Source organism: Ylistrum balloti, unplaced genomic scaffold (genome assembly GCF_031769215.1).
Source record: "Ylistrum balloti isolate Yb309-2 unplaced genomic scaffold, AGI_CSIRO_Ybal_v1 Utg370302, whole genome shotgun sequence".
Classification (NCBI taxonomy): domain Eukaryota; kingdom Metazoa; phylum Mollusca; class Bivalvia; order Pectinida; family Pectinidae; genus Ylistrum; species Ylistrum balloti.
The window spans coordinates 293,633-320,891 of record NW_026782226.1 but is presented as its reverse complement, the minus strand read 5'-3'; the positions used below and the strand labels follow the sequence as shown (position 1 = coordinate 320,891).

The 27,259-nt window shown below is 34.0% G+C and overlaps 1 protein-coding gene across 1 annotated transcript; it reads right to left on the bottom strand.

Moving 5' to 3' along the window:
* Nucleotides 1-1,147: 1,147 nt before the first annotated feature.
* On the bottom strand, nucleotides 1,148-24,445 carry LOC132553172 (aminopeptidase Ey-like). The gene is made up of 21 exons (XM_060217396.1): nucleotides 24,151-24,445; nucleotides 19,062-19,578; nucleotides 18,670-18,825; nucleotides 17,578-17,695; nucleotides 16,928-17,048; nucleotides 13,728-13,882; nucleotides 12,707-12,820; nucleotides 12,465-12,599; nucleotides 11,981-12,046; nucleotides 11,007-11,072; nucleotides 9,930-10,096; nucleotides 8,445-8,542; nucleotides 7,873-8,009; nucleotides 7,508-7,563; nucleotides 7,183-7,330; nucleotides 6,798-6,871; nucleotides 6,025-6,129; nucleotides 5,472-5,636; nucleotides 3,944-4,084; nucleotides 2,308-2,389; nucleotides 1,148-1,306 (listed from the first exon to the last, which is right to left on the bottom strand). The coding sequence occupies exons 1-21, from the start codon at nucleotides 24,443-24,445 to the stop codon at nucleotides 1,148-1,150; spliced, it is 3,075 nt and encodes a 1,024-aa protein (XP_060073379.1).
* Nucleotides 24,446-27,259: the final 2,814 nt, after the last annotated feature.

The window sequence follows — 27,259 nt, the reverse complement described above, 5'->3', positions numbered from 1 at the left end:
TTAAATACTCGGTCAAATCACGGTAAAATGCCTTGTTCATTTCCACAAACAACAAGGAACAGATGGAGAACATAAATAACCGCTGAAAAAGGACTAGTTACACCAACAACGACCACTGAAGGTATGCAATGAGTAGCAGTGATAATAACGACCACATCAGCTGATTGGCTATTCAGTGAAGATGTCACATGTTACGAGTGTTTGCACGTGATTAATGGTGAATGAAGGTAGGGTCATTAGAACTATTTGTCAAGGTGATACTGTGGGAGAAGACATTGAGTAAGCAAAGTAAAATTATGGTATATATTAGTGAAAACAACAAAGTTTTATTATGTATAAGGATGATTTAATGGTGAAGCGAATCTTTCACATCGAAGTGAATATTTCATTCCCCTTATAAACAACCAAAACCAAATGTTAGCGAGTGTTTCAATAATAAAACAAAAGCAACCGTTTAAAGCTGATTGGGAGCCAGGGAAACGCTTATGTTGAATTTAAATCATGGTTAATATGATGTAATGTTAACAGTCTTTCTTAAACAGGAATAACTTTTTATGAAAAAAGACGAAAAGAAATCTTGCAAGTGTTCGCATTCAGGTCAAATTATAAACTAATGGCCGATGTATACAGAGAGTCTTATGACAGCTTAGGTAAGCTCTTCAATACATAATGTTTATATATACACCACACTACAATCTCTACCTACCTCTACCATATATATATACTTCAGGCAATCATTATGGACATACGCCCAACACTATTACGTGTTTTCTTGCTTGAGCTTGATACGGATATATTTCAAAATCAATTTATAATCAAATATGACCTAATGAATCATTCGATGTGATAATATGGTCACGATATATTGGTCTCTCTATATACGGTGTGGATATTAAGATACCCTCATTAGACAGGATTCAGTGAGGGTTTTGCCATTCTTCGCTAAAAAGCACGCAGTTACAGTTGGACTCGAGCAGTGTTTGTAATGATATATCCACACCGCCACGTTGTCTACACACTTGTTTACATGTATTTGTCGATATGGAATCCTGGAAATTTGATTGCGATATCACGTTCCAGTACTATTGATATTTACGGATTTGAAATTTCAATTTCTTGTTGAATGCTCGCAAAATGTTTGCAAACTTTACGGTCCGGATCCGACGTAGTTTTCGAGCCATTGGGCCACCCGTTCATAGTACTTGTTGTGCCACTCCATATTGACGGAAATTCGGTTAAGTGCAACATCAAACCCGCTGAGATTTGCGGCGCCATCGGGATGAATTTCATCTCTCCAGTTTTCTATCTGTAATAAAAAAGGGAACAAGTTATTTGGGACCCACATGTAGCTTTGTTAGGAAAAGGGTTCAAGATCACTTTACGTGGAATACGTTTTCATATTTCAAGTTTAGAGAAGATGGCCACATGAACTTAACTGACTAATATGATATATCACGGTTGACACATTATGTAATCCCGAACACCCGCAACATATGAAATTCAAACAACAATCATATTTTTCAATTATGTATAAATCCAAAAGTCCTTGCTATGCCACATCTAGAAGTTATTAAATTTTCAAGACACAGCAGACTCTTCTACATTAGCCGGTTTTTTCTGTCTTTTCCTACAACCAATTCAACATGGACTGCTTTCCACCAAGCTGTATGAAACGCGTGATGATTTAAATTTAGCTGTAGTGAATTTTCAATTTCTAGATAGCAACCACGCTGCATCCACAGCAATTGGTATTAAAATATCGCAGTTGATTCGATATTCAAGGAACTGTTCCCATTAGAACGATTTACGTGCAGGAAGTCGTCAATCGATGAACAAGGTCTTCAAAAGATGCAGGTTGATAAAAATTATGGGGACATTTAACGGTCGTCATAGTGATTAAGTGGTTAAGACATATGCTACTGCTGCTTAAGTAAAGTTTGAAGCTTGACGTGTTTGACGTTCGCTAGTTTGCCTTTTGGTTCCGTTTTTGTATACCTTATTCTCTCTTACTATTGAGTACATGACGTTACTAACTTGAATTGACCATGATTATCGTCAATAAATAGGAAGACACTCACTTTTCCGGAACACCTTATCTGATTCTCCTTGTAGTTTTTCACGAGTCTTATAGAATTTTAATTATAATTATGATGACCTGGTTGTTTTTCAGCAATTGAATAACAACCAGACATGGTATAAAAAGCAGTGTATCAAGACCAGTGCAAAAGGTTAAGATGTCGCCCAGTCTAATTTACTATGACTTGTGCGTGTACATTAGGGCTATAACTTGAAAATACAAATATATACCTTCTTCATCTCATACTCAGTAAACATTCCTGCGGCTGCGGTGCTGACGATTGTATTCAACGCGTTTACATCCAATTGATAACTGTAAGGAAGTAAATAAAATAAGCTACAGTTCTGATGATATTGACATGCCCTATTAAAAATTATTCATTAACTTTGCAAATGATTATCATAACGTGAAACTAAAAACAAAATATTCGCTGATATGTTTTCCAGAAAGTTTTCTCACTAAACATAAAATACAACTGCTCATCATCAGGTAACACAACGGGCAACGCTTGGATAACAAACCGTAATGCCTTCATGAAAAGTAAACCAAAATAAAATCCACAATAAGGGACCCTGTGTACATAACCCAATCATTCAGAAGTTATTGGCCTTGTAGGTCTGGACAACTTATTTACGTCTCGATGAAGTTCCAAAACAATTAAATTAAGCTTATTTTTAAGATGTACTATAGCAGACAAATGTCAAATTGACAAAAAGTTTTTGTTGAGCAAATGTTTTGGGCTTTGTAAAAAAAAGCCCAAAAATAGGAAGTTGTGAAGTATTTACGTAATGCGATAACAAACATACTGTCAAAATACATGGCTAGGATATTTCACAGCCAACTGCCCTCACATAATGCGAATGATAAAGTTATGTAACAGCGTAGCAAACGCCAGACACCTGATATTTATCAACTGTCCTGTTGACATGCTATGTCTATGACTCTAGTGGAGCGATAAATACAAATGATTTTGTTAGTGCTACCCTTAAAGAGTAAAGGGTTTAGCTTAAAACTCGATGCAATTTAATCAAACAAGTATTTTCGATATACATACCAATGTTGATCTACTTAGGAGAACCAACATTGCTATGCTATGCTAATAAACACCTGAAATCGTTTAACGTCCAATAATTCAACTCTAGATGCAGTGCTGATCAGGCCAAATACAAAAAACTAATTTAAAGTTCCATACACACCAACGATTAGCAGTGGTCACTACGGCACGGTGTATTAAATACGACTCGTCAGTTATGTTTGAAATACGGGAAAATGCTTGTTGACATGGTGTCTCCTGGCTCAAGTGTGAGCGATTAAAGACCATTTATTTTCACATTGGTATTACATGATCATCTGATGGACGTACCGTATACATACGTAGTTGCAGTGGTAAAAATTAATACAAGAATTTAATTAAGCATGTAGCCTCTCACTGTGAACTTTGCTGCTATGATGACCCATTTTCCAGTTAGTTACCTTATAATGGAGCAGTGTATACATTTGTCAACATCTCCAAAACGGATCAATCAATGTTAATGTGTTCCTACTAAAATTCTGTAACTCTACCCTCCTACTCTTTTAGCAATCATGTTAACAAGGTTGTACTTAAATGCATAACGAAATTATACCTATCGTATAAGATATCATGATTACCAGTGACCTTAAAATATAATATCGAATTCATTATGTTTAGAAAGCAATATAGATAACAAAATTATAACGAAATACCTAAAAATTGTAGAACCTCTAAAAGTGCAGAAAGCCACATCGAATCCTTATTTTTTAGTCTAACGTTTATGACAGAAGGTGAAGCTGTATAACCAATACAAACAAATTAATAAAAAGATAACTGGAATGGCATGTACGTACTCCACAACTATAAATTCCCATTTCGCTAGGATGTACTCAAACGTCTGATAGAAGGCATTGGTATTTCTGAGAAGTGATGTGAAAGCTCTTGGAGCATCTTGTTTTCTTATTTTGGATGGATCTAATATGTAGTCAAGGTATCTGAAACGAAATAGATATGTAATGAGAATTGTTATCAATGTTTCACATAGTATTGAGCGTGCGTCAAAAGACCCTGTTATATTTCTTGATTTTGAGGCAATATCGATTTAAGACGATTGTGGACACTGGAATCATGCGGTTGAAATAAGCCCGAATAACTATGTTTCTTATTTACCTACGTTCATTTGTTTACTATGAATGGACTTGCATGCAGTAAAGTTTAAGCATTAGTGTATCGTTTCTGATTTCCCATGTGGTACTGACAAACAGCTTCAACTAACTCATTTCTATGGTCCTGGCTGAGCTAACAATCCGGTACCCGTCTTTCCGTTTCTATGATTTTACGAACACATACAAACTAGAGCAAAGGTCTAGGTAGAAAAATAGCTTGCGTTAGCTACAATGAATGTCTGACTTTTGAAATGTCTATAATACTACGGATTATACTTTTACACACCCGATGCACTTAATGTGTCTTAATATTTTCATTTTCACTACAATTTCACTACGTTTTTGATATACTGTCTACAATGTATATGTTGTTGCTTGAACTTGGCCGGTTAGATCCTGGCTGGTCAAGAATTCCTTCAACGGTATTGACAATAATCAAGATTTACACCAACATTCCCATCTTCCAAAGCCCTTATATCCGACCAGTGAATAAATTTGAGTAAGTTAATAATCATTGCCAATATCTTCAATAAAACACATCAAGAATATATCAACATGGCAATTTACACACTTAAATGACATTTTTATAGTAAGAGTCTGGGTTTTGTTTTCATGATGATTATCCAGGATCTGATTAATTATTAATTCATCGTTTTAGAAATACCAATTTAAACATTTTTATGATCGTCCAGATGGCATTCTCTATGCAAAGTATATTTGCACCTGAATAGAAAAGAAAACACTTTCAGAGTTAAAGTGTCAACATAATGAATGATGATGACTTCCATTATTTTGTTGGTATTAGCTAACTTAAAACAGATTTTTTTATACATCATATAAATTATTTACACGACAAACGCCGAGCTACACATATCGGAGCGATCTCGAACTGAATATTGATTATGGCACAATGAAAATTACATAACAAGTACTTAAAGTTAAATTTTGTTTCGATTATCATTATATTGCCTGTCTTGTAAAATTATCAGATATATGAAATTTACGAAGTTTACTGAAACAAAGGAAAAATGCACCTCCCCATTAAAAATTCTAATATTTCTTTTAATCAATTTGGATTATTCTGGTATCAATGATCAGTCCTAGAAACAGCGTAATTTATTGTTTAACTCTACTGTATTCTATCTAAATTTGCATTAATTGATGCTATTCACTTATGCTTATTTTGCACAATTCGATAAGTAGTACCGAGGTTTACCTGCTGATTATCCATGCACGACTTGTACAACCCAGTGAAGCAAGCGCTCCAGCTTGCTCCACGGCTGGTCCGTTTAGGTACACGTCGTACATATAGTTCCACTCTTCTTCTCCACCTTCTTTAATTGCACGGCAGAACACCGACTCCTTGACATCGGGTGGTATCCTAAAGCAAAGCCAATTAACATCGTACAATTTCGAATGTTGACTTACATTTCATTCCTAAAAACAATATCATTTTCAAAGTCATTTTCTCAACTATTTAGGTTGAAGTATTTAAATCAAAACCTGTTTCCAAGTTAGAATACTTTGTGGGTTGCTGAATTAAGTTGTACTTAATGACTCGTTTATGTCGATTTTTCCTTATTCCTGTCCTATAAAATTTCGAATGTAGGTTTTACAACATATTGAAGCAGCTAAACATGACAGAACAGAGGAGCACATATTGTACAATAACTAGACGTTAGCATCAAGGATTAAAAGCGCTAGTTATGAAAAACCAAAAAGGGAGGTAATCTGTCAAATGTTCTACTCAAGGTTCCACTTATACTTACAATGTTCCCGAATTTTTCCAGTCATTAAATAACTGTTTGGCACGAGTCGCACATTCTGGAACACCATATCGGCACGATAGACTAAATATCAATTTAGACAGCGATCTGAATATAAGAGAAAATGTCATGGAGATGAAATAATATTTTTTACACTCGTAAATAACTGCATGTAGTTTTCTGAATATGTATATTCTATATGACGATTTCATAGCTATATAGTAATGTTAATATGTTACCTATACAGACTTGTTCTCTTTGTTTATTGTACTGGACTACATATGTCTATACATTTTGCAAGTTACACATATGTAAGACGTTGTCTAATATTCTATGTTACTTATCCTATACATGCTCAATGTTATTGAAAAGCGCAAGGATTCACCTCTCAAATACTATAAGATGGACTGAAAAACATGTGATGTTACCCATGCATTTCACTACTACTGTGCTAATACGAAAGTATATTTAGTATTTGTATTAAAATTTGTAAGTAATTTTAATAAATTGATTATTTCGATCAACAGGTTCTAAATATACTCAAATTTGAACCAAAGCTCTCTGGTAGACGATGGATCAACTATCTGACGAATTGTTCAAGAACTTAGAATGCATTTTAATGAAATAAACGCATCAACACTTCGGCAATTTTGAATTACATGTCGAATATCAAATATTTCATAATCTTTATCATTTTGAATAGGTGAATGCAATAATGCTCCTACCAAACGTTAACGGTGATCACAAACACTATATTGCTTGTAGAATAATGTTACCTCTGCTGGGTAGGACGGTTATCGTTTAAGGACACATTCAATGATCGTCCTTCAAGCAAGCTCAGCACAAAACGCTAGAGATGAAACAAATCCACACAAATGAGGCTTTTATGACGAAGAATACTATGTTGTTAACGACATTTAATACAAAGTAAAGAAATAGGATAACGTTAAGGATTGATTAGTACATTGCATAGTAAAATTAACAATTACGAAACTAAAAGATGTTGAATATCATGTATGTAGATAACTTCGAAAGTGGAAGTTTTTATTTTTTCATTTTTGTTTTCAATTACGGTAGCATTCTGTCTACGGATGAAAATACAGATAAAATAAAATTTCACAATAGATAATAAATAAAATAAGCAAATAATTCTAAACCAACTTCAAAATTTCCGTAAGCTGGACGCCTAGTTAACATATTGTTCGGGTAGACGAGTTCTGAAGAAGCATACTGCCAAGGTATAAACTCTGTCTCGTACTGTAGGTAGGTAAGCATATCCCAGGCAGTGACTAAATCGGCCTGCCCAGCCCTACCAAGACAAAAGGAACCGTTTCATTTCATAATGTTTATTATCTAGCTGCTTGAAATTACTTTTAACACACGTTTCGCATAAAAGGCATACACATTTTAAACATTTTGTTCTCTCAATCACATGATGCACCTATCAATAACGTGTGTCATGCGGAATGTGTTTGGAAATACTTACTTGAATAAAGCCCATAAGTCACTGATGAGTGTTCCTCTGTTTACGACATGTATTTTCTGAAATATCCGAAACTGATTTTTAAAATAACATAAACCCTGGTAACGTTCGACACAGTTAAAATATCGTTAGTTTTCAAGAATCTAGTGGTCGATTATGAAATAAAGTAACATCCTACTTTAATCAATGGTCAATGTCAATGTTCTAAAAATAATTTTGACACCGTTATCTCCCAATAAAATAAATAGATAAATTCATTAATATTGTAAATCGTTTTTTTTCATCTAAAACGATCTTTAGGCTTCAACTAGACTTTAGGCTCACTCGTCTTGCCCCAAAATTAGAATCAAAATATCTTAATATTCTACCGTATAATCGGTCTTCAGTTGCGTAATCAGAGCGTTCCAGTTTTCCTGTTCATAGTTCACACGGTAGTATCCGTAATGTTGTATGTTTCCGATAACCCATCCATTCATCTTACTGATGCTAGCATCTGTAGCATACACTGAAATTGAGGTATAATCAAATGTTAAGTTAATGGAGAGACAATGCTGCATTTCAGACAAGCTGCATCATCAAGCATATTACGGCACATTACAATAGAACCATATCTTGGCCAGGATTATTGTGGATAAAAGTACATACAAGACCACGTTTTCGTAGAAATAATGACACTTTATCACCTTCGTGAACTTTTTGGTCACCGAAACCGCATCCAAATATGATATTATATTCAGTTATATCATAACTATATTGGCAGACGTTTGTCAAAATAAAAAAATCCTATCCATTGATATCGAATTAATTACAAAACAATTTTAAATTATCTTCGCCACACCAATTCTAATATGGCCCAATCTGGTGTTGGATTAAATACCTACCGATTTGTTATTTGGTGAAGAATGTATTCATGTACATTTCGTAGAAAATATCTAGATACCTTGTGTATTTGGTGCCATCCATAATACGTTATTTGCAGACTGATCATAGTTCAGTTTCTGATCTGTGGTGTAAGTGAATGGAATCGTCCAGCTATACCTGAAATGATCACATTATATGAAAAATGCATACCAAGGACGAAGAGATTTTACACTTAAAAGTACTCTTGAAGTAAGGCTTTGTCACGTGGACTCTTTAATTTAATTCTGTATCAAGAATCTACCTGTAAATCATAAATAATATTTGATCATCTGTAATTTGATGATCTTAAACTCAATGTCACCAGGGTCGTGAAAATCTTAAAAGTTATCTGAGTATTCGAGTTAGCGATTTTCAATGTTTTCTATAAGATTTTGTATAATATATAGACTTCGGAAACAAACTAAAATGAAATTATTTGGGTCACCGATTTACCGAGACACGTGCCAGATGAAAATAACGTTACACAGTTTCAGCAATTTATTCAAAAGTTATTTGGAACTTTATGATAGTAGTATATTTTGTAATGTTATATAGAATAAAGAGATGATATCACAACACTTACACTCAAGTGTTAGCTTCGCGATAAACAGATGGAAGTTTCAAAACGGAAATAAATGTGCGCAAATATATACCCGGCACAAAAATCACTACGTTGGAGCGTCCATGTCGATAAAGACATTTACTAAGAACTACAAATCATACAAAAGCAATAAACGGTAATACGTTGTAACTTATGTACTGTTTTTCAACTTTCTCTGATGATCAAAGCCATATTCGCTCGTGTGAAAACTTTAGCCAGAGTACCTGATCAAGGTTATGATTTCAGTTGTGCAAGTAAATGCCGCGTGACAGCACATTGTGACCCGTACTTACGTGTCACTTTGTAGTGAGTTTCGAGTGTTAATGACTGGCTTGCGGTAATTATCGTTTACTATTAATCAACATGTTAATCAACATGTTTGCTTTATTTTGTATCAATAGCCAGTCACATGTTCTCTTCACAAATTAAAGAGGAACTGTTACAATGAGTGACATAAGATAACAATGCACCGAGACATGACTTGTCGTAACGCTTCGTCAGACGTTCAATGTCCAATTTATGGCTACAAATTTAGAACTTCGAATAAACAGAAACGTTTAAGTAGGAATTTTATTTCCGAAACAAATATTACTTCGAGATTTTCGAATTTTCCAATTACAAGATTTCCCAATCATAAGTAATAAGAAAAAGAGAATATTTTGCCGGGACCGACATTATTTCGAGTTAAGGGGTATTTAAGGTTTCTGAGTTCGAATTAGTGAAGTTCGACTGTATGTTTAAGCTTTCAATTGAATATAAAAGCTAGGGTCAGGTGCTAACAAAATAGAAAGATGGATAAATAACTCGAGACACATTCATTAAAAAAAACGAAAGATGAATTAAATTATAAGATAAATTAAATACACAACTACCACTGATAATATGTATTGTTAAATAATCGTAAACACGTTTAAAACTATTCACCCTGCAAAATCTGTGTTATTGTTGGACTGTAGAAGGAATCGACTCTGATTCAGGTACAGGCCTCCATTCACTTTCCTGACGGTTACCACTGGATAGTTTGTCTGTAGTATCCATGAGTCCATAACAGACTTTATGTCGAAATCAGTCTTTCCGTCATTGACCGCTTGCTAGAAATACATGTATCGATGACATGTCAAAAACAGATGTTCATATTTAACAAAACTTTACCATAAAGCCGGTTGTTTATGCGGGGATGGCATTTTTGCTATTTCGTTACATTAACGCGATCGAGAAAGTTTAATTCGTAAAATTAATTAGACACGTATGTATAAGATGTCCTGTTTAAGTCTAGATTGCGAAATTTTAATTTGTTAAAATCTTATTCAATCGCTTTAAAAGGAAATCGAGTCAATTTTAACCCGTAAAAATACCTGCTATACGGTAATTGATCAAATAGATAATCCCAGAATATATCATTATAAATGTTGGTCTTGAAAATGACTAAAGGATATTGTTGGATATTTGTATTATCTTATCTTTATTTTGTGGCATGGCAGGTCCTATTGAAATAGAAGGTACTAGTTGCTAAAATATAATTGTATAATCAAACATAGGAAAAACGAGTATGAACTAGTTCTTTCAATCAAATATGAATATGAAACTAAAACATTCTCTTCACCATGACAATAAAATCAATAATTTCTTACAAATTTGCAAGGAAACTACATTATGAGGATGGTTTCTTTTCATGTTTAGTTCTTCTCTGATGTAACATTCAATCTAACACTGTACATAGCTTAGGACACAAAGCAAACAATGGAAATGTACAGTCAATCACAGATCAAACAGGCAATGCTAACGGTATATTGATATCAAAAATATTTTATTACCTGTTACACTACTGACATGGGAACCTCCAATAAAAGATACTTCGATATGAATTTAGTCTAAAAGAATTTGTGATTTAGTTTACTGTGTCTATTGCCCCGTAAATATGTTATCAAGAACTATTAGGTTGAAGAATCGTTCACTGGAACTCAACTATGGCAGCTCAGGACACAACACAATTTCATATACCGTTTGCAAGGAAGCCCAGAGGTCATCGTGAGCGCCGTTTCCATAAGCCTTCTCGTTCAGATATCGCTGTAACATTGATACAATAATCAAAGTTTTCGTAATACACAACAACGTTCAAAATTAACGGAAAATAGCAATAAAAACTGTCACCTAGAGAAACGAAGGGTCTTTTCACAACACAAAATACTTAATAATTAAAAGGTCATAATCGCACATGATTTATTAAATCTTCACTTAATTGAAACGCTGAAAAGCATATGGTAAAACATGTTTTCTTATGTCTATTAGCAATTCCGAAAGCAAACGCTATCGAACAAAACATGTGATGTGTTTAAATGTTAATGATATTCTACACATAATATTAGGATACTGACTTTTACAGTTGAATTTCACAAAGTACAAAAATGAAATGAAAATATATTCCAATATTTGTACAGGTTAAAAGTAATTTTGAAATGCAAGATGGATTTGTCTCTATCAAACCACGTAGAAGGGGTGAAAACTCTAGAATTATGTTTTGTTGAATCTATTTAGTTTGCGCACGCTGATCATTGTATGATAATGATTAACATGTGTTATTGACGGAAATTATCCTGATATGATACAGAGCGCGTCATTCTTCAATAATTTCTTCTCATTATATAAACAATCTTTAAAGATTTTATATTTTAATTAAAATTCTTTCGGAAATTGTGATGCAGCTCTTTCAGCCTATCAAGCATAATGGTAACATTCAAATCAACATGATCATTGATAGATATTTTACCGAATGGTATGCGAGGTTTTATTTTCATAGTAAAGTGAAAGTGTATGCCGTGTTATTTCATATAGTCGATTGCATCACAAATCAAAATATAAATCGTATAAAATTGTGATCACGTCACATTCTTTGACAATATAAATGCAAAATCAGCAATCGCCAATAAAATGATTGGTAAGGAAATATAGCAGATTTGTTAACCAATACAACATACCTCTAATCCTTTCCTGAACGTTTCTGGACCAAGGAAGAACCACATCATTCTGATGACGCCGCATCCCTTCAAAGAATTAAACCATCTTACATCTTCTGTTCGAATTATAAATATATCAAATATACAAAATAAATGTCACTGCCAATAAACCATAGAAATATGTCATATATTTGTGGAGTACCCTTGCGCAATAAGGTATATTGGCCTTATTTCATAGGATTTGAGTTTGAATTTAAATGATGTTGGTCTTTCTGTTTTATTGTTTTTGCTGTCTTTTCTTTTTAAAGATAAATGGTTCTTCATTCTCTGATTCATTGTATTTTCGGCAAAAGGTCTTTGTTATTTAAATAACATTTCTAATAGTATGCATTTCTAAAGGCTGAACACAGGGAATGAAGATAGTATATGAATTTACAGACTCATCATGAAAAATAGCAAAAAAAACATTCGACATCCGTCCAGACAAAGTGGACGATTAACTCACCTTGTAGTAAGTAATGATGTCAAACAGAGCCAGTATCTGGTCCGGCGTGTACGCTTCTCTGAAGATAGGAACAATGCTTTCAACGCTGTCCACGTCCATGACCGGTTGTATGATATACAAGTTTACTAGGTCCATCTACAACTCATGAATATCGTTCATCAGGCCCGCTTATAATCATTGTAAGACATACCTGCTAATTTGGTTTCGAGAATTTGACATCGTCTATAAGGTTTTATACTCACCATTCCCCATTCAGGAACCACACGATCTACTCCGAGGAAGGAAAGGAAAGTAGCAAACCCTTCATTTAGCCAAATATCATCCCACCAGGCCGGAGATACTAGGTTACCGAACCACTACGAATTTGATCAAATAAGAGTATTGTTTACAAGAATATGTGGTATGATTACATAAAGATAAGTTATAAATTATATAAATAATCTGAGTCGATTGTAACAAGTGTTTTTATAACCTATTTTCTCTAGGTTTTATCCAGACAGTGGGGTCTCTTTGTAGTTAATAGTCTATTCTCAACCGAATAACGTGCAAGAGAATCCCCTCTTACTATTCAGAACAATTGTGGTAAATTGTGTTAACTAGGGACACAAGAATGGCATTACAGGACGATTCGTGCCCTCGGTCCTGAGAAACAAGAACCGTCCTCGAATAACAAATCTCAGTTGTTTACCTAAGGCTATTAATTCCGATCTTTTACCGCCTCTTGTCGCGGGAAATGAAAATACATTCAATGTTGCGATTACAAAAGGAATGAATATGTTTCTTGAGACATGGAAACAAATTGGATTCAGAGGCATAGCCAAGGTTAAAAACAAAACGGAATACTTCATGAAAATTGCTAAAATTGATATTTAAAAGTATTTTCTTTTACAATTATAAGATAATACAACGTTTTCTTTAGAACACTAATAACAGAACTGCGTTGTTTACGTAAAATAATAATAATAATTTTGGTTTACGAATATATAAAACAATATTGATAACAGACGAGCACCTATACCAGGAAGGGTTATATATCAAATTAGTTAGGTAGACTTTAGCTTAATTAATAGGTTCTTGATAAGGTTTATATGCATTGTATTTTGTAATAATGTCTGTCGTCACAATTACTTTTATGATTTCGTTCATCTGCCTATCATTTTAATATGCGTCGTTTTTTAACTAAAATTTGGTATGGATGCAGTGGTACATTAAAACCAATGACACTATTGTATCACCGTAAACAATATTATTTTGACCACCTACTGAATGGACGATCTCGTGTGACAAAACCTCGGCAGAAAATTCCATGTCATATGTGGTCGTTACACCTTCCACGTTCAATAGGAAAACTTCTCTGTATGTCATCAGCCCCCAATTCTCCATGGCACCATACACAAAGTCAGGCAAGCCCACATTATCTGGAAAGTCAGGCCAGAAATATTGTTTGTAGAGTAATTTAAGATACAATGATGCATGATATGGAATACGATTAAAGAGTCAGGCCAGACAGCATTGCCTGTAGAGTAATATGATATAAAATGACACTACAATGTCAGACCAGCCAGCACTTTCTATAGAGTAATATAACATACAGAATGTACTATGATACTACAAAGTCAGGCCAACAAAGATGTTTCGAAAGTGTCATAATAAAAAATGAAATACTACAAATCTGGTGCAACAAGCAATGACAGGATGTGTTCTATGTACCAACATTTACACCTAGAAAACATGTGCCAATTCTTAGTAGATTATCGCACTATAAACCTATGATGAGTTGAGTTGATTTGCTATAAGAAATTGCAATATTCGATGCTCAACTTCCAGTTAATTGTGTAACGACTCTCTGTTCTATATGCTCTTTCTCAAGATTATTTACGATTTTTTTGGAATGCATAACGACAGACCCTGTCCATGTTTTTACTTCGACGTAAGTTTGATTTTTTAAAAAACTATTTTCGAGTAATGTGATATTTCGAACTTATATCGTTCTTACGCATATCAATAATATTGAAAACTCCCTGATATCACATACTTTGATAGACCTTAATAATCATGTTTAGAAAGCATTTAATTCCTCGTTTATTTGTAATGTGTAAATTCCTCACATAAATGTCACTATTAAGTATAATTTGGACGTGACATATATAATAAAGGTTAACCATGAAATTAAAAAACAATCAGTAGAGCTTCAAGCAATATCAAAGGATTGTCCAAAAAGGACATAAAAGAACAAAACTTTTCAGTAAATCAAAAGTTACAGAACTGTTAAATCTTAAATATTCGATAAAACTACATCATATGAATTTTAATTAAATTCAGGAAGAACAACATGTAGATAATGCAAAGATTTGAAGTATATAACGATTATGAATGCCATAACAAAACTATTCAGTACTTAATCAAATTAAAAGGTCACCAGCCAATTTGCTTACTCAGCAACCCCCTTGATTTGTAAATGCCAATGTAAGTCCTTTCCAAATCCAATGCATTAGTCCAATACATATTCTGCATTACATTGTATCAATCCAATGGGTTAAAACTGTCAAGGGAGGTAACTCCAGTTTTTGGCATATGTAACTTATTAAATTAACAAAGCTGAAGTATGCTTTGAGCATTTTATTATAACTGTGCAGTCAATGCAAATTTAGTGATAATTTATTACACATATCTCTAACAGGTTGTTTATCATCTTTTTGTTTTATTCTTGTAGGCAACTTATGCTTAATATGTTAACAGGGAGTAACTTGAATTCCCTTAGTGTTGATGGTAAAAACAATTCGAGTAGCTCTCAGTTCTACAAAGGGAAGTACTAAATAAACGGTTATTCCTAAGAGAATATCTTACATACTCGTTATTGTTAATAAAGGGTTCTACCCTTTCAATAATTTAGTTTGGAGTTTCATTATTTTTACATACGTGAACGATCATGTTAGTTTATCTTCCCATTAAGAAAACAGTTTCGGTGTTTTTTGGATTAAAATTAATATGTATATCTATATTTGTTTTGCTCAATTACTCAAGTCATTGATTACTTTTTTTATACTTTTTATGGTAGTATCATATCATTTCTGACAATTGATTTACTGAAGAATCTTCCGGTAAGAGGTCTGTCTAGTCTTTAGTTATCATATCAGTTTTAAGACAATTAAACGTATATTTAGATACTTCATTTTCAATCATTTTATTAAAACAATGCGTGAAAGAAATTGTCTATCATTAGATACATTTTATTCAGAACATTGTCCTTTAAATATAGCATTTACATTAACTATTTTCCAAGAAGATGGTATGATACCTGTTTAAAAAGTTATATTACATAGAAGAGTAAGATGGCGTACCTATGAGGGATTATTATCATTACTTTGTTATCTTAGGTATCATTCTATCAGCGCCAGCAGAATAATTTGGTCTTTGATGTCCTGCTCATTTACAGTAATGTTTTCTTGGTTAAAGGGAAAATTACTTAAATGTTGAGGTAAAGGATACTGATTTTCATAGGAAGTTGATGCGTTGAAAAAGTTATTTAGACATTCTATCTTATCAAATTGATGTTGTATATATTAGTTATTTTCATATAATAGAGGTACATTTTTGTAATTCATAACTGATTTAACAATTTTCCACCTTTGTTAAGGGGAATGGATTGGTCATGGAGTATTTTTTTTTAAATATATCATAGTAGTTTCTTTTAGCTTGCCTGACTAGGTCTCATTTCTGATACATCCAAAATTTATCTTTTAAATGTATTCTTTTTCTCATCCATGGTTTATCACTTGGTCTGACAGTTAAAAATATGTAAGGTATACATTTTTCTATTTCTTCAATGCCGGTATCAGTTAAGATTTTATTAAATCAATAAAGTCATGATTATTTATTAGTAATTGCAAATCTCTGTTATTTAAAGCTTTATCCATTAGATCACAATATACATTATCATAAATTAACACTTTTGTTAACGTTTGTTTTCATTTTAAATACGTTATTATATAGAGATAGTACAAGTTGCAGTGTATGTGCATATGTAATGTTTTCCTATTGAAATGAGCATAAGCACAACAAGAAGAACTTTTCAGACTGATCTTACTAACAGTACGCGAGTCACTGGTTATAGATTCAATATATTTACAGATTTGTCATCTATTGTGGAAGACAGAAAATGGAGGATTTAGGACACATCAATAGGTTTGCAATGTAAACATTTTTATCAAGATGATAGCGCAACTACAGACACTCAAGCATCCAATGTATTGATTATCATTTTATTTTTGGCATGAACGAATATTGATATGATGCAATAAACTCATTTATTTAGAAAATGTTTTCCTTTAAAACACGTTTATGTCCTTTCTGGCTCGGGTTCAATAACATTCTAATTTGGTAGGATTACTTCTGTAATAAAAAAAAATATTTCGTCAATTTACATACAATGAAGAATAAAGGTAAAAATAAAAAGGTCTTACCGAGTTTTGGAAGAGCAAAGGAAATATTGAAATACTCCTCAAATGTATCCAGAAGTCTGCTGCCTAAGTTAAGTGCAAACGCTGTCTGGTTGATGTTCTGAGGAGTGGTGTATACCCCAAACTGAAATATACATGTGTACTTATATATATTCATTATCATAAATATATTATTATACTTTACCTCACGTTTACAATTATTTCAACTAAACAAGCAGAAGCCAGAACACTTCTGGACAGAACATATATGAAGGTAAAATCGACATAATTTTGATTACTTTCACAACATTCTGCAAATAATTGTGATTGAAATTGTCATCATTTTATCGTGTAAATGTCTAATAAATGGTGAATGCCTACATCAAAACCTATTTTACAAGACATTTTGTCGTATTTCTGAATGATAGATGGATATTTCAACTTTAAATAGTGCAAAGTCATTATATCATTTTTAAAAACATAACCAAGAATTAATCGAGTTCCTAATTGTTTCAGTTAGGCTTTTGTACAAGCATTTTTTAACATCACACATTAATCCATCATATCATCATGTTTTCGTCATATTAAATGTAGATAGGGAGAGAAATGGGAAAGGTTCCCGTATATAGTATGCAGTTTACTATGTGGTCATTTCGTTCATCTTCAAACCTCACCAGAACGTTATTTTCTGTTACATTCTTTACACTCTCCAGCTCGCCAAATACAAAGGCAACAAGATATGTCGACATCGTGACTGAAACGTCGAAGTGGTCCGCAACGTAACCATCTCCCCTTTAAGAACAATAATATCAGCATAATGTCCTATTGTAACGTCAGTGTATTAAAAAGCGGTAGTTTCGATGTTTCATATACATTTTGTATACTAATTATCTATTATTCTGATCTGTGTTTCAGTGCTTCACCGACAACAACCGCCATGTAAACCTTGGTCAATCCAAGTAAGTAAAGTTCGCAAGTGAGAACAAGGTATAAAACAACGGAACAAACAAGCAAACTAACGAGCATTTAACACGTCCAGCTTCACTTCTCATAATGAAATATGATATTTCTCAATGAAATCACTATAACTATTCCCATAATTTTCATCAATATGCATCTTTTGAATCCATTTGTTTCGTGTTTTTCCTTTTAATTGACGGCTTCTTGAACTTAAAACGTGATAATGGGAACAAACGTTAAAATATCGAGTCAACTACAATATATTAACACAATAGGCTAGGGATGCAGGGTAGCTGCCATCCAGGAATGGAAAATTCACAATATGGAAATTTATATCATCAAGTTGATTCAACAGCTTGGTGAAAAGTTGTCCATGTTGGTTGTTGTTGTGTGAGAATCTAACAGGATACATCGTTAAATAATAAACATGAATCTGCGACAAGACACCTGTCTCTTAAATACATGAAAAATCTTGTGCAGAAAAGTACGTAATCATAAGGGTTAATGGAATGAAAATAAATGAACATGTTTGATTAATAGGTCTGCTTCTTAAATATACGTTCATTTGCTGATATACAGCCAATGTATCTTATCTAGAACATTGTGAGTGACATATTTGAAGTTCTGTATATTAATTTGCATTGGAGCGTGCTATTATAGTATCATTTTGTGCTTTAGAATATGTAGTTGTAACTATTTTGATCGCACACAAAACGTGTATGTTCGCATAAAGTATGCAAAGATACTATGTGGATTGGTTACTCCATTCGGTTTTGGCTTCTTTGGTATTATTTTTAAGTACTTACATAGTTACTGAACTAACGAGGGGCATGTTTGAGAGACTGATGATGTGAGGTTGTCGCTCCAGTTTAATGTCGAACGTCGCCTTGAATGCTGGCTCATCAAAACATGGAAACGCATGTCTTGCATATGTCGGCTCGAACTGGGTTGCTGTCATGTATCTTAAGAAAAAAAAAGTCATACGTAAGCCTAGCTGTTTCTGTCGAACAATTCTCTAAATATCATCATACGCAACTTTATGCATAACATGGAGATTATGTCTAAAATCTATAGACCTCCTGAGTGTAGTTTCATCTATTTAACATTGAAACTAGGTTGATAGTTTAGCCTATTTTTCGTCTATAAATATAAATGAACTGGTTAAAACTACAAGGAAAAATCTCTTTAGCTTACTTACTTGGTCATGTTAGCTGCTTCGTCTCTGTAGGTGCTTACGTACATTCCTAAAAGAACAGTATTGGACAGTCGGTCTTCAAAAGCTAATTGAATAACATACTGATTTCCAACTACTAATGGTTTATCTAGAGTCATAATAAGGAACTGTCTTGTCACATCCCTAGTGGTGTGGAGTACAACAGGAGATACCTCAGTGTTATCTGATGCCTCTACAGTTGGGGTAGTGGTAAGATTCTGCGTGGCAATATGGAGTGTTATATTGTCTGTGGGACTTTTGCATTCTACTTTTATAGCCACGGTTCCATTGAAAGTGAATGTCTCCGGCTTATCATTGTACATCTCTGGTCTCAAATTTAATTCATAGTGAAGAGGTTTTACAGAGGTAGGTAGACGCGTATCCGTGATCGGGTGTGGTGAAGAGGTGGGTGGCATTGTAGTGTTTGGCATGGTTGATGCTGTCCTCATTCCCAGAGTTGTGGACATAGACGGTGTTGTGGTCCGTTCCGGACACAGTCCACCTGGTTATCAATTAACAGATAAATTATATATTGAAGCACGAAACTGTATCAAATTATTTCACCATACACAGGCCGATACCATTTTATACATATGATATCTATAGTATTGCGGGATATTTCCATTTCAAGTAGGGAAGTTGGTGTGAGGTGAATAGATTTGACAGATTCCCTGTAATGCAATAACTGTTAACAATTATTTCCACAACTGACATTGGTTTCGGGTTTTCCTTAACACTTCCGCTGACAAACTTTTTGATAAATAAAGTAAAGTGGTGGTACAATTATTTTAGTTAGCATTCTTTCAGAGGGAAAGATACCAGATGATAATGCAGATAACATAATTACAGCGGGTTACATGTTTATGATAAGGTCATAAGTTTCCAGAATGGACGCCGAACAAAAACTACCTGATTACCACGAGGATGAAAGAATTTCTATATTTTTCACGAGTGCAATTCTTTCATACGATTTGAATTATATTTAACGGAAAAAACATTAATTTTCTTTTCGTTACATTTTTAAAAGCAAATCTCATAGAAAAAAAATACCATCCCAAACTTTTAATAAAGCGGAGTTCAAACATGTTCGGGAATTATTTGCACGTTCGTTGATCGAAGATAGTTTGTCGTTACGCCGGGAGACAGTACCACGTCATTTTTATAGCCTGATTTATATGGCATTCAATCATATCATGCTGTTATCTGGTAATCAATTATTACAAACGTCGTTGTATACCAAATTAGCGAAATCCCGAAAGGTAGAGGGGGAAAGTTTTCTTGGAAAACAAAATTATTCAACCCTTGTTTCATTTGCACCCGAACAGGAACATCGATCACATAAACAATTAAGTAAATGCACATGTGTTTGACGTTTTAATAATATCACCTGTGAATGTGCATTCACTGTTTGAAAAAATTGTAATAACAGAATAGTTTCTCTCATTCTAATGCTGATAATTTCAAGGTTTACCATGTACAACCGGACAAGCCAAATCAGTACATCTGACTGGTAATCTGATCTAATGCGATCGCGAGGCATGGTAACGATATATACATTAACGATGCTATCACATTTTGAGAGGTGACGTCAGAATAAATATGTGAATGAGCTGCTTTTACAAAGCAGGTACATTTAACATATTTCTTTCCTTGTCTAATATTTGTAGACTTGTGATGTGCGGGAGATATATTGTTTGAAAGTCAATTATCAAAGTTTCTAGAATAATTTAATAACCAAATGTATCCCTTTGCGGTCCATCTTTGATTTAAAAGACAAGTACTTGGCATTTCAATGAAATCCATCTCGGAATGAAGCCGATAGAGCACTACCAGGGGTTTTCTTAAAACAGCGACCTCTGTTTCTACAACCTAATACCAAGGTAAAGAAGAGGCCTACATGGCTGGTAATGCACATTAGATATCAAAGTAAATAATGCCAAATCAACCCTTATGTTTTATAATGATTATCCAATGTTATGCATGTTACAAATCAAATATAGCGTCGGTGTTCATAATATAACAAATTTTGATATTCTGTTTTTCGAGTAAAAATAGTCGATTTTAGGCAAATCTTATTTGACGAACATCTGTACCACTGATACCTGCTTTCAAATAATCAGGATCCTTAGTCTTCTGAAACTCGACATGATTCAAAAATAGTTTAACACATCTGATTCCTTGAAAATAGGTTAATGTCATTTAAATGCACCCTACCCCAAACGTTATTAGCCAAAAATTACCATTGAAATTGCTGAATTCAATGAGGGATTCTTGTACTCGTTTAACACAACTCGCAAATGTGGCCTTGAAAATGGATCAAGGTCATTTGTAATCGGCTATGCTATGCAGAGCTAACCCTGGTACTTTTCAATCAGATATCAGGACACTGGGTCTTTTGAAACTTGAAATTCATGAAAGTTTAACATTTATATTTGAAACCTGTGGCCTTGAAAGTAGGCCAGTGTCAAGTTTACAAGCAATTGATACAACTATAAAGTTGGCCTCAGTTCAGCATTACCAAAAGCAGGCTAAAACACAAGGCAACCCAACACTTGGATTTTACTCATCATCAGCCTTAAATGACCCCAGTTGTTGATTGAAAAACCAACACTGGAGAAAAGTCATCAGAAATATACGATATCATGTAACTGATAACGTATATTTAGAATATTGATAAAGGTTCAGTTTACATATCCAAATATCCTGACATTAATACGAATGTCACTATTTTTGTATATTCCAATGTAAATATTGTCGAAATATTCAAAATACTAAAACTAGTTTGCAAGCTTTAGAAAAATAAAAATGGTGCTGTCCTAAAGCTATCTGATGCCAAGATCTCAATGTTAATACTTTGATTGTATCGCCACGTGGTTGGTGTATCAAATATATATACGATCAGATATCTGTCTGTATTTGTTTAGTGTAACATGTGTTAGTGAAATCAACAACAACTTGATGGAGATATACATTTTAACATCATTGAATAAATAGATAATCACATGTATACAGAAATCGCATTATTAACAATTTGCACAAAACTTTTCAAGCAAATATGATTAAAGACAAATGTTTTTACATTTGACTTGAAGCCATGACCGCTCTTTATCTATGATCTCCGTTGTTATGTCACAGTGCAATCTGTGAATTTACATGTGTTGTCGTTTCATTATCAAAGTGACATCAACATAAGCTATTTACACGTGTAATATTAAAAAATATGATGTGTATATTCGCTGAATAACAGGGAAATCATGTGTTAATACTGTTTGATATAACCTATGTTGACGTCAAGTTATATTAATGTAATAGCATAACACACTCACTGATAGTGTTGTGACGTAACAGTGGAGACCATAGATATAAAGCTGAAATGACTCGATCTGTGCTTATCTCAACGAAAATGACGAGGTCGTGTAATGGTACAAACACCCAATAATACGACTGTAAAAAGTATTTAGAGTCAAGTAATGAATTAAACTGCATCATGCAGTACTCGTCTGTTATGCTAAGGGCAATTTGAAATATATCAGACGATTGTGAAAAACCAACATAACTGGACGAAATAACAAATATATTATAATGAGGTACAATAGCAATGTAAAATACGGATGATGTAGGATCCTCTAGTACAGAATATATGTACAATACGCACATAATGTCACATGATTACTGAACTGTGTCTAAAATACAGAAAAGGTGAGAACTACGGGCTATAAACATTGGTCATTTCACAGATATATCAAGAAAACTGCGATATCAAAATCTCCCTGGAGAACTATTAACTTCGGGGAAATGGACATAGGAAATCCGTTAACATCTAAATACTATTGTGTGTATTGTTAACCCTGAAGCATTTAACTTTTATCATCTTTGTCAGACAAAAGGGAATCTCCCGATTCAACTTTGTACACCCTGAACGGTGTATTATATATACCTGTATGGCCTACCCAATTATTGTGAATATACTCAGGATACTGAATAGAGTGTCATATTACCCCACGGTTTACCAAACAGTATTGGCTTCACTTACACTATCAAATTCAAGGATGTCTGCATCATAGATGAACTTCTCGAAAAGTGTGTACATAAGGCTAAATGTAGTTTATTCCCGTGACCTTGTTTATCTTCGGTAACAAATGTATTTGATAGAATATATTTTTGTAAGAGATGTACAAAAAACCGAATAAGATGTATGAATCATTTTTCAAAAAAATGAAAATTTGAGCGGAGTCTATAAATCCACAAAACACTGATTTAGATGAACTTTATACAGAAGAAAATGAACGAAAAGAAAAATACACAACTGAATGGTACATAAAAGAACAGTACGTGTTGAATCATTCATAAGATTGTGTTTAACATAGATACTCTTTTATCCTGCAACTGGCGCTGCCATTGTCAGAATACGCATGCCACATATATATGTTTGCTGTATTCGGCAGTGACGGACGGAAAATGGCTGTATTTTCGCACGTGCGGTAATTCAACAGAATAACTTTCTGAATTTACTGAAATTACATTTAACAGTATAAATCAATGTTGAAATAAGCGATTTTATATGTTGAAATGAATAAGTGTATGTCCGAAAACTCATAAAATTGCTGTCAGCTGCGTGGAGAAGTTATTTTGGCGTACGTCATCAGGCAAAATTCAGCGTAACGTCAACGTCAGGTACGCATTTTAGGTAAAAGTCGTGATTCTCATATAATTTATTATTTCAAAAGAATAGCATTTAAGAAATTATTTGAGAATATTCTCGTGTCTTATTAATAAAACTGTCTTGTTCATTAGAAACGTCATCAAAGAAAATAATATTGAAATTCAAAAACGGTGACAAAGCTCTCCATACCATTGTCTTGTTAGATTATGAATACAGTGGAGATTTGCATATGGCGTTGAATTCAAAAGGACAATATGATAATTAAATGAAAAGTAATGTTTTAATCGAAATGTTAAAACTAAAATATTTATTGATACTGCACTTTCGAATTACATATACTTATAATCACTGGATTTTCAGTCAATGCCAGACAAATTTGGAAATTCACATTTTAAATCAAAATGGACTTACATAACTCTTGGTTTCCCAGAACAGCTTTTGCCTTGCATGTCTCCGTCAGAAATCCTGGAGCCATTGTGACAACGCCCTCCGCTGGTCCACACTGGCAGTTACAATTAAGTTCCTTCTGGTTTCCAGCGAAATGCACGATCAGTCCAACACCCACTGCGATAGCTATGGCAAGCAACACCATCAGAAACCCCGATGCACCGGACATTCTGCAGCCACCATCCTCATCGTTACGCCCCATCTTTTTTCTACCCTCAATATCAGTGAAATCAAATTTGTCGGTGGAGCCTTCAAACATCTCGTCTGAGTCTATCCACCTGTGTCAGGGCCTCACAGGAATACCTGTCGATTTCTTGTTTCTGCCCACGCCTTGCCCCAGTGATAAAATCAGTAGACTGTAACTTAACTACCGGTATATGTTGACTTTTCTCTGGAAATACTGCTTAACGCGTCGACAGGTAAATTAATCTATGTTGGGTTTAAAAATCAGTTTGAAGTACAAAATAGTTGAAATTGTACAACTGTACAATAGAAACTAACAACGTGATTATCGTTGATTACGTTTAGTTATAGTACACAAGGTTTTAAGACCCCGACATATCTAGTTTTTGTTTAAAAGTGTGCGTTGGTATGCTATTTGTTCAGAACTTAGCTTGCAAAAAGCCAACAGTTGTATGTTTGTACATAAATACGTATGGTAATTTTTGTTCGCGCTTTGTATAGAAGGCGTTTGATAGGTCAACGAGCGGTTAAACTCTTATCAGGAGGTGAATTCTTTGTAGCATCGAAAATGTGAGCATTATTTGTAAAAACAGTGCAAATATTCTAATGTTATAAAAATTATCATATAATCGGACTGAATTTGTCACTAAAGTAATATATTCTGTGAAATTTTGCACTGGCTATGACAGTCAGAAATCGATTGCATAGTTTATTCATGATATAGACGACGGCGAAACATCATGATCTCAAAATTATGCAACAAACTTGCTACATTCTTTTGCTTTTGTCTTCCTCATATGTACCTTTTTTGAGCAATAAAAAATATCTTATACTTCTTTTTGTTCAAAATTTTATGAAATGATGAAAAAAATCTAAGGCTTGTTCAATAACAAATGTTATATGAGATGAAAACCCATTAAGATTATATATGTATCACTACTGAAAATTTCTATTCAGTAAGGGCATCCTGGTTACTATGGATACTCATGTCATGTGGATGTTTGCTGCTCAGAATGGTCTCGCGTAAGGGTGGAAAAGTGACGTCAGTGCAGTTTATTGTTCCTTCGAAATCTGGACGTTGTCAACTTGCAGTGGTTGGTTGGTTGGTAACAGGTTTATCGTCTCTTTGATTCGGCTTACCTCTATGCCTTGTCACAACGAGGAATTTCAGTGTCCTGGCGACGTAAGTGGACCAAAATGAGGATAAAATTAGACAATATAATAGTATGACACCTTGGAACATAAATTTTGTTTGCGGTATAGCAGTAAATGTACAGAATGTGAAATTCGAAGATTTCTGTTTAACGTTAAGATTGAAATGAGATTTAACGACTACCTAGATATTTCAAGGTAATCGGATGGAGTGTTATAGAAATACGTGCCTGGTGCGCATTTATTGATAAATCAGCGAGATATCATTAAAGTCGACACATCGTACATGAAAAGAGCTCGGCTATTGTGCGGGTCCCAAAATAGCTATTCAATTTCTCGTGAAATATCCGAGCCAAGAGTTTACTTAAATGAGCTACGTGTTAAATAGACATGTTGTAAAACTGAGGTCGCTAGTACAACAGTAAGGTAAACACGAAGGAGGGCTGTTTATACATATAAATATTGACGAACCTCATGAAAGTATGTAAACGAGCGAAGTTCATTTCGCAGTGCCGTCATAAAAAAAAATCTGAAAATAAACACAAAAAGTAGCATTAAGACACTATTTCGAATGAATGCCGGGTTTCTGGTCCATTTTGGTTAAACCCTGTCGACCAACTGACACATTAGACCAACTTGGGACAGAATCGTAGCCATTCATTAGATGTATTTCAAAGGATTTGCTCTAATTCACTTAATGGGTTTATACAGATAGAACTCTCCTTCACCCGAGGATGATTCAAATTAAGACAGAATCCTATAATTAGCATGGTAGAACGATTTAAAGAACCTGTTCCATTTCTCTTGCTGGGCCCAGCCCCTCCTATCCGAGGGGGCCAAACTCCACTGTTTATTAAAACTCATTCCTTTTCACCCGAGGAAGCCACATAACTATTAGGAACATGATCCTAGAAGGAGAAGTAGGATTTTAAAAAAAATGTTGCTCCATTTCCCATATTAGGCCTCGAATGTTCCCAGAGGCCCCGAGACTCATCATTTATACAAAATTGAGACCCTTCAGACCGTATTTGGGCAAACTTCAATCAACGGCTTTGCAGAAGTAACTGCGTATGGAAGCTAAATATTGATAGACTTGAGATGTGATCAGAATTTCATTAGTTTACTTAATCTGGATTACTTATTCATGCAGTTGTGTTGAATGATGGGGATTGCTATTGGATTTCTGAAGTACACAATACACGTGTAGAATAACTTACGTGTTCATATATTGTGAAGGAATTGTGATTTAGTTCAAAAGTTTTCTCTTCCTTCCTTACATCACTAAACAGTGTTTGATACTGTTCTGATAACTTCACTTTATTTGGCAGATTATGGTCCCAACAATTTTCAACTGCTGTCTTACGGGGCAGTAGAATGTACCCACTAAGCTGCTGTCCTCAATAAAACATCCCATGCGATTTTGAATTGATTTCTCTCCTTGTCTACCCGTCATTCCCCGTGCATGCTTTCCTCTTCTGGTATTCATTAGACACGTCATTATATCAGTAACCCTTGCAACAGAAATGACGTTAAAAGACTGAAGAGAACAAAACTAAATGTCGAGCAAAACAATGAGTTGACGGCAGATTGTAGGTAGTAGTTGGTCAAAAAGATCATAGAAGTCGCTACGGCAGCAGACCATACATTGTGATTGTTCCCGCGGGGGTAGAGGAAACCCCGTCTAACATTACTTAACATTCAGATATAGATTAATTCTGAACAAAATTGATCGCGCCAT

Excerpts from the sequence above, each read along its gene's own strand:
- LOC132553172 (XM_060217396.1), bottom strand. The coding sequence starts at position 24,445 with ATGTTTGAAGGCTCCACCGACAAATTTGATTTCACTGATATTGAGGGT. Across the intron at positions 17,049-17,577 it reads TAACAGAAAATAACGTTCTG|TTTGGGGTATACACCACTCC; the intron begins GTGAGGTTTGAA and ends TGTATATTTCAG. Across the intron at positions 12,600-12,706 it reads TGGTTCCTGAATGGGGAATG|ATGGACCTAGTAAACTTGTA; the intron begins GTGAGTATAAAA and ends CATGAGTTGTAG.